This window comes from Diachasma alloeum, unplaced genomic scaffold (assembly GCF_001412515.2).
Source record: "Diachasma alloeum isolate Michigan unplaced genomic scaffold, Dall2.0 Dall_scaffold_00942, whole genome shotgun sequence".
NCBI lineage: Eukaryota > Metazoa > Arthropoda > Insecta > Hymenoptera > Braconidae > Diachasma > Diachasma alloeum.
Genome location: NW_021681059.1, coordinates 47,668 through 57,116, shown reverse-complemented (window position 1 = coordinate 57,116; position 9,449 = coordinate 47,668). Strand labels below are relative to the sequence as shown.

General features: G+C 38.4%; 1 protein-coding gene across 1 annotated transcript; it reads left to right on the top strand.

The window, feature by feature from the left end:
- Positions 1–7,485: 7,485 nt before the first annotated feature.
- Positions 7,486–8,967, top strand: LOC107045463. The gene is made up of 3 exons (XM_015267759.1): positions 7,486–7,575; positions 7,785–8,058; positions 8,210–8,967. The coding sequence occupies exons 1-3, from the start codon at positions 7,486–7,488 to the stop codon at positions 8,965–8,967; spliced, it is 1,122 nt and encodes a 373-aa protein (XP_015123245.1).
- Positions 8,968–9,449: the final 482 nt, after the last annotated feature.

Below are 9,449 nucleotides of genomic sequence, written 5' to 3'. Positions count from 1 at the left end.
GAAACCGCATAATCATGTATTTTCCCCGAAATTCATATTTTAATTTTGAAAAAATCAGCGCATGTTTCCAGAAGGGTAAATTTTATAATAATGTAGTCTCAAACCCCTCCCCCTCATCCCCCTAAATTTTCATCCCTCCGGATATAGGCGGGTGTCTTCAACCCCCCGGAGAATCTGCATACTCCTGTATTTTCCGCGAAATTCATTTTTTTTTATTTATAAAAAATCAGCGCATGTTTCTGGGGGGTAAATTTTATAAAAATGTAATCTCAGACCCCTCCCCCTCACCTCCCTCAATTTTCATGCTTCCGGATATAGGCGGGTTTCTTCAACCCCCCAGAAAAACCCCAGTCTCGTGTATTTTTCCCGAAATTCATTTTTCAAAAAATTATAAAAAATCAGCGCATGTTTCCGGAGGGGGGGGGTAAATTTAATAAAAATGTAATCTCAGACCCTTTCCCCTCGCCTGCGGCTGTCTTCGACCCCCCGGAGAAACCGCATACTCATGTATTTTCCCCGACATTCATTTTGTTTTATTTATAAAAAATCAGCGCATGTATTCGGGGGGGCAAATTTTATAAAAATGAATTCTCAGACCCCTTCCCCTCACCCCCACAAATTTTCATCCCTCCGTATACATGCGGGTGTCTTGAATCCCCTGGAGAAACCGCATAATCATGTATTTTCCCCGAAATTCATATTTTAATTTATTAAAAATCAGCGCATTTTTCCAGAAGGGTAAATTCTATAACAATGTAGTCTCAAACCCCTCCAGTAGTGTAGCAATAGCGGTTCTTGACCACTTTGACTTTGAGAAATGAGTCATCAAGGTCGTGGCAGAACGGGTCGGTTCGGTGGAGGGGGGTGGAATGTTCTAGAAGGTTGGACGGCGGGGCAGAACGGGTCGGTTCTGGAAAGCTCGGCGAGTGGTTGGAATGTTCTAGAAGGTTTGATGGTAGGGAAAAACGGGTCGGTGGGAGTTGTTTGAAGTTGGTAGTAGAACGGGTGGAAGGGAGGGGGTAGAATGTTCTAGAAGGTTCGATGGTGGGGCAGAACGCGTCGGTGGTGGAAGATTCGAGGCTGGCGGGTTAGAGGTTAGTGGTTAGAGGTTAGGGGCTCGGGGCTAAGGGGCTGAGGGGCTTGGGGCTAAGGGGCTTGGGGGGCTAAAGGGCTTGGGGGTAACGGGCTTGGGGATAAGGGGCTGAGGGTTGAGGGCTTGGGGTTGAGAGGTGTGAGGTTAAGAAAATTAGTTGCTGAGACCAAGGTTGCATCTTCGAAAGCAGGAGATTTTCGTTAGATGGATATAAAATGGAATTAAATTACAGATTATGTAATTGAAATGCGTGAAAATTTTGCAATTAATTTTCTCGAATGTTCTTTAGCTAATTATAAAAGCGTTCCCTCGTAGATCACTGTCAGTCTCCATCATGGATCAGTTGAGTCCAGACGAAGTGAGGTTTCTCTGCCCTCTCCCGCCATTTTTGGTCAACTACGAGGAAGTTGTTATTAGACATTTTGGTGAGAATCCACTGCAAAAAGCTTGGGATTGTTTGCAATGTTTTATCGATTTGGAAGAAAATTTGGAACTTATGAAACAATGTCGATGTGCTTCAAAAAATGAACACCATTTGAATGCAGATGAAGTTGAATTACTATCTAGTATCTCACCATATGTTTGTCAATACGATGACATTATTATTAATTATTATGGTGATAATCCACCACAAACGGCATGGGACTTCCTTCGAGATTTCCTCGATTTACAAGGGAGCTTCAAGATAATTCGACGTCGTAGACAGTTGGGAATAGACGAGAGGACCGAAATCAATTACTCAAGCCATGAGAAAAGAAACGAACCAGTGCCCAGTACCTCATCGAGTATCAACGATTGTGATTAGGTGGCTTCTGTTGAGGAACGATCACGTGATAAGCGAAGGAAAAATAAACCAAATCGACATCATCATCACATGCATCAATTACACTCACGTAGGAAGTTCAAGAATCAAAGAAAAAGATTTTTCATGAATAATTAAACACAGAAATATTGTTTTTTGTTTTTATTGACAATACTTATATGATACAATAAACAAGTTTATGTAAATAATAATTTCATATATCTAAATTACTTTCTTCACACTTCCACTAATTGGATTATACTCAATTATTCGATCATGGAAAGTTAAACAGTAGGCTGCTGTTTGGGCAGGGAAATTATTCACTGATTCGAACTCAAGGCGGATATCTACTGGTTCAGATTTGAGATATTCATTCTGTTTTATGCAATCAATAACAATGAGTGAGGCAAATGTGAGAAAGTCGGCTCTGCTCAAAAGCGGCTCAGCCTCTTTACCATAATAAGAATTTTGAAAACTAGTGTACATGTCATACAGTAATGCGTATTGATTATGAGGAATATCAAGATTCAAATTGCCATAGGGGTAACTTTGTGAATTGAGAAATAGTTTTATATCACGAATATTGCAGTGATCAAAACGACTAGCATTTTTATTATTTTGATTTTTGCGGTTAGTTTGAAATCCCACGATGACATATCGAGGTTTCTCCAGTTTCGTTGAACATTTCACCACCCAGAGATGTTTAGAGGTAGCTGGTAAGAGTGGGTACTTATATAATTCCCAAGCTCGGAAACTGTTCGGGATAGGTGCATCCTTAGAGATATAATTCAACAAACTGATTTTCCTAGAATCAGCTATTTTGATGTAGGGAATCATCCACTCGATCCTATCGAGAGAGAGTTTGAATGGTTCAGCTGCAACTCCATCTGCTGGTTATTGAATGATTGCATTTACGTCAGTATTCCCTCTAGTGAGGATCAACTCATGCTTAGCTTTTACGACGATTCGTTCATTGTCTTCAGCGAACCCCAATATCATTTTCAATGGAATGGAAATATCAAAATAGCCATCGTCATCAATGATAGTAGATTGATCATCTCTAAGTGAGCAATCAGCATGTTCCATTAGAGCAGCTTGACTTGGAGTTTGCGATATCATATTCTTCATAAGTGTTGTGATGCCAACGTTCTTATTCTTATCAATTTCAATAGCATTGAGTTCATAACGTATCTCCTCGAACAAATGAAGAATAGCACAATTCACTAATCTCGTGTGAGTAACAACATGTCCATCGAGTTTAGTTAAACGTCCATGTATATGCAGTGAATTCTTACATGGAAGCAAGCATAAGTCTTGATGTTGAACAGTGATGCGAATTTCATCATTGTTGTTAAAAGTTGCTGACGCAAATGGTTGATGCGCATGAATTTCATAATGCGCAATAGATTCATCAAAGATTATGGGTTTTTGAATTTTCAGGATTTCCTCCATGGTTGGTTGCAGTTGATGATGCAACAACAGAAGAATGTACGGAGTTTTTGCCTTACTGTTTTCTTCTTTTTCAAAGTCTGAGACCTAAACTTTTCAGGAATTTTACGTTCTGCGGTGTTAACACCTTGCGAGGTTTTCGAAGACTGTTTCGAATTGGGAATGATGACTCACTTTTATAACTGCCTCCTGTCTTCTTATTGAAAACAATACCCATATTATGTCTTTATGTGTAATCTGATTGTTATAACTTCTCTTCTGAAATTTACCAGTTGACCTTCTTGATTGACAATTTCCAGTTGAAGATGATCTATTGCTTGTACGGCGATTGGAAGGTAAATGATGTTTGATGGCACTTCAATGATCTTATATCCTGGTGGAACCGTTGGAAAGAATTCATGTATAGTGTGTACTCTTTATTCATTAATGTAGGCTCCAGTGGTGATGTTGCATTCAATTGGTAGTGAGTTGACTTTGAGGATTGTCACAGGAAAATCAGATTCATGAGTAACATGAGGTATCAGAATTTTCGGTGCAAAGCCCAACAAACGACCAATAGAATCTTTTTGGTTAAAATCTATCGGATGGCTACACTTGATACTTTTCAGAGTGTTATTGTTAGGTTTAAGGGTAATTGATACATCATATTCAGCGAGTTTCTCCACCAAATAATCTTCGATATTTTCAATTTCATAACTTCCTGTAGGTATCTCGATGACCTTATCACCACCATAAAATTTATTGTTCCCAATGTCTATGTTGGGTATAGAATTGAAGGTTAGTAGTTCAGCGAGTCCCAGAGTATAGCTCTTCAATGGTGATAATTCAATAGGTGGAAAATAATGAGCCTCCAACACTGAAGAGGTGCCTGATAGTGTTAAGGTGAAAGATGCACTCATCGTTGTTATCATTCAACTGATGTCGATAAGGTGATGTATGCAGATTTTATATCAATTGTCCATCGAGAAATTTTAAACATAAATGCCCGCATACTACTGTATCATACTCTTGAAATGGGTCATAATTATACTGTACAATGCTACCAACACTGAAATAATTCATCAAATCTGGAGGTGGTTGAAGATTACCAAAGCCATCGAAATAGAGAATTTCATTCTTTCGCTTTTTGTATGCAACCCAATGCGTACCAGGTCCATCTTTATCATCAAGATTGACAATGGCTGATTCATATTTATGTGGATCTGTCTTGGGTATTTCGTTCCTCATATATACTCTACGGAAATGTGGAATTTTCATAGCTTTGGCATATTTCAATAAATCAACGTCGGTGAGGGCTCGGTGTGGTAGCTTTATACGTTTTTTAAATGGAGTCCCAAGCCTTTTTTATAAGGTTTCAAGTATAAGTCCTTGCCCAATGCAATCGCTTCCATAGTTCGATTATGTTTTATACTCTCTTGTAGCGCTTTTTTGGCTGCATTAGCATCATTAATAGCTTTCGCAATGCCCGCAGCACCACCTGCCAGTGCTCCAGTGGCACTCAAACCGGCAAAAAGAGGTATGAGGAAGGGTAATACACCCTCAATTTTGGCTGGTGCAGGTAAGATACGAGGTGATTGCACTCGCTTTCTACCACCAACTTCTTTTACTGCTCCACGTGCCCCGTTGAGAGCCAATTTGATGGCATTGGTTCCTGGACGCATGGAAGTTTAAGCAGCTCGAACAATTTGTCTCAAGGAGACCTTCTTTTTCATAGCGCCACCACGTTTCCTTTTTCTCGTCTTCCTTTTCACAACCCCTCGGCCACGAATTTTTTTCATACCCATTCCGAGAGAGGTTTTCGCTTTCATTGTATTGGCTACACCCCAAGCAGCAGCTTTTTCGGCGAGACTTGCGTCCTTCGATAAAACTCGTTTCCAAGCTTGCTCTGTGAGAATTTTATCCACTTCGTGTCGTGCAGTTTGGTTATCTCGATTCTTTGAGTAGGCTATATCGTATTCTTTACAGGCGGCGTCAAGTGAATTTATACCAGGATCACCTCGCTTCAATCGTTTTTGTAATTTTGTCCCAGGTCCACAATATTGATAGCCTGGTATATGTAATTCAACAGGAAGTTCGTTGATAATACTATTCACTAAACCTTTACCTCGACGCTCTCTCTTGCGTTTGCACCCTTTCATGCCCAAATAAGACCTGATGAGTAATAGAATAAATATCGCGTATTTATAAGCATGTGTGTCAGTTATTACTAGAACATGAAGGAGTATGGATCTCAATGATTCGCTGTGACATCATTGAACATGTGTATGCTTTGAGTACTGGGCGACTGTGATGGTGATCCAACGTCAATGGCTGGCAAGTGAATGGTATGGATTTCTATGACTGATATTTATAATTCTTTGATCAGTCATTAACCATGAAGTTTAAGAAGCAGACTACATCATTTCGAATAATCAATTCCGATAACCTGATGCTGAGGAAAAAAGAGAAAAAGCGTCATGGACCTCTATTACCTAGTAGTGTACGAGCAGTTATCTGTGGATCCTCAAATTGTGGAAAGACAATGTGGAACGCTTTATTGGCTCTCATAGTCCATCCTAATGGTTTAAGATTTGAGAATATCTATGTATATTCAAAATTTTTAAATCAACCGAAATATTAATATCTCAAACGTTTACTTTCTGGTATAAAGGGCATAGGTTATTTTGCGTATAGTGAACATGATGAAGTTATTAGACCAGAAAATATTCAACCAAATTCGATCATGATTTTTGATGATGTGGCATGTGAAAAACAAGATAATATGCGAGCATTTTTCTGTATGGAACGACATAGAGATGTTGATAGTTTCTATCTAAGTCAAACCTATCCTCGTATACCAAAACATATTGTGTGTGACAACACAAATTTACTGATACTTTTCCGTCAAGACGAGATGAATTTGAAGCAGATTTATGAGGATCATGTTAATACTGACATGTCCTTCACAGAATTCAAAGATTTGTGTGCGAAATGCTGGAATGAAAGTAAATATAGCTTCGTTGTCATTGATAAAGATAGTGAACTCAATAATGGGCGATATCGGAAAGGATTCGATTGCTTCATGAAAAGATAAATATGCATTATTTGAAGAGATTGAGAATAGTTGTTCAGTGACAGCACAAGTGTCAACATGCAGAGCGAAAATTTCAAGGAGACCAATGTATTGCGGAATATCACTCAAGCGAGTGATGCCATTCGCCGCAAACATAAGATGATAAAATTAGGGAGAGAAACCACTGAAAAAGCTATGAGTGAAGTGCTAAAACCAGTTATAACTTCTCTTGAGAAATTGGTGGATCAGTCGGTAACGAAGGAGTCTTCAAATAAAAAGAAAAGGAAAAGAAAAATAGCTGATTCTTCTATTAGAATAAAGAAAGATATGGACGATAACTATGAGAGTCCTTCTCGATATGAATCTGTAGCAGAATTCTCACCTGACTCTGAAACAGCACATGCAAGTACTCCTGCGAAGAAAATATCCCCAATAAAAGCTATGAGTTCAGCTGATCCAATTTCATCAACCAACTCGGAATCCTCTATAGCTTCCCAAAAGCTTCTTTAAACGTATTTAGATCAATACAATACAGAGCGTGAAAAGAGCGACTTCGATACAGAATTCGGTGTACGTTTTTTACAAAACGGTATGAAAATTGGCGATTTTCATGTGACTTTTCATGAAAATTCAAGAAAGCTCAAAGGTGAGGAGTATACATTAACTCCTGGTCTAATTGAATTGACTTCAAGAAGTCACCTGACATGAGTCTCATAGCAGAACCTGATAAACAAATCTACGGCAATATCATACGAAGTACAAATGCACATCGAATGCGGTATAAATCTAGCGGACATCTCCGAAAGAATACCACCGAGAAATATCTCAATATCATTGCACATCTTATCAAACTCAAGAAAAGTGGGACAGCTTTACCTCACCACATGATTGTATCAGTGAAACCTATAAAAATGGATTATGTATATTGGAATGATCCTAATGAGCTAGTGGATAGACTTCGACTCCTTATGGCGTCACAATCAGCTGGAAATATGAGTCACACCAATGAAATCATGTCGATACTGGAAGAGTTGCGTGAAGCTGGGATTATTTATTAAGCTGTAGTCATAATAATTTATCATTTAGAACATGAGTGTTGACGTGTTTGGACGACAATTGAGCAATATCATAAGTGCTGTGAGGGCTTCCACTCGTGGTCCTCCTGGAGAAGGATTTAAGGTAACTGCTGATGGCCAATATGATATGGATCATCGTAGATTATGCAATCTAGCTCATTCTGTGGAAGAGAATAATGCAGTCTCTCTGAAAATACTGCGCAATATGATAAGAAAGGAGATTCGGCTCATATATAATGTTACTGGACCTATGGGTGGTAGAATTGATGGAATCCAAACAATGATACAATCGTTTGAGGAATAATTTTGCAGACTATGAAACAAAAACGTATTGATGAAGAGGAAGTACAAGCGCACTTGATTAATCATTCAAAGACCATTAAACATCTGAGCGACGAACTAACAACATTGAGAGAATCTGTCTCACGTGAGATTCAGTCAATTCTTGATGGTCTGCAATCAATGATTACAGAGCAATTGAAGAGAATTCAAGAAGAAACAAATCAAGACCTAGCATTGCGAAAATCTGAAATAATTGGTGACTTGGATAAACGTCTGATTGCATTGGAGAACGGACAAAAAAGCGGTAGTGGTTGAAGAACTTCATAGACCAGCTCGAAGAAATTACCTACGGCGTCATGTGGATGTGTGTGATGTGGATGAGACTTGGCAGGCTGATCTTGTTGATATGACTGCATATGCTCGTGAAAACAATAGTTACAAATATCTCCTAACAGTCATTGATATTTTTTCAAAATATGCCTGGGCTGTGCCAACTAAAACTAAAAATGCAAAAGATGTGACGAATGCCATGAAGTCTGTGCTGAAGCAAGGACGTAAACCACAAAAATTGCATGTGGATCGAGGAAAAGAATTCTACAACAATGAATTCAAGAAACTGATGGAAGATAATGGTATCACTATGTATTCAACATTCAGTAATCTTAAAGTGTCTATACCTGAGCGATTCAATCGTACACTCAAAGAAAAAATGTGGAAGCAGTTCAGTTTGCCAGGAACATACAAATGGATTCCTATAGTCAAGACGCTGGTTCAGTCTTATAACAACACAAAGCATCGGGCAATCCATATGAAACCCATAGATGTCTCTGCGGACCATGAGAAATATCTTCTACGACATGTTTACGGTAAATTCCATGTGAATCGTACGAAAAAAGTCAAATTCAAAGTTGGAGAGAGAGTGCGGATCAGCAAATACAAGAACATATTTGAAAAAGGCTATACACCTAACTGGACAACGGAAATATTCACCATCGACGAAGTTGTCAACACCGACCCCGTGACGTACAAACTCAGAGATTACGAAGGAAAGCCAATTGAAGGTGGATTCTACCAAGAGGAACTAACCAAAGTCAAATATCCTGATGTCTATCTCGTGGAAAAAATCCTTCGAAGACGTGGGAATCAAATTTTTGTCAAATGGCTGGGCTTCGATAATTCTCACAACAGTTGGATCAATAAAAATGATTTATAATTTGTGTTATTCAATTTATTTCCATTACAAAAATGTACAATATTTTTATATACAAGAATAAACGTACAATATATACAAAATAAACCAATGTTCATTAACAAATCACGGTCTTCCTCTTCATTTCTCATAACCGTATGGTACAGTATCAGTAGTATTAGGACAGAATATCCTCTTGTCATCTTCCCAACTTAAAGCTAATTTCCGTTGGTGGATCGTCTCAACATCATGTTTCATACTTCTAATCAAATACTGGGACTTAATTAAATTCTGATTATGAAAGAGACATTCTTTGTAATCATCGAATGTAATGGTTTTCAAGGCTGAACTTTTGACACCTTTGGCTCGCTTCTTTTCTTTATTTTCTCCATGAATTTTGAAAGTATAAGACTTGGCTCGTAGGCCAACAAATTCACTCATGATTTTTCCGTTACATTCGTTTTTCATTAAACCCAACACCTTTTTATTGACTCTTGGAATACTAT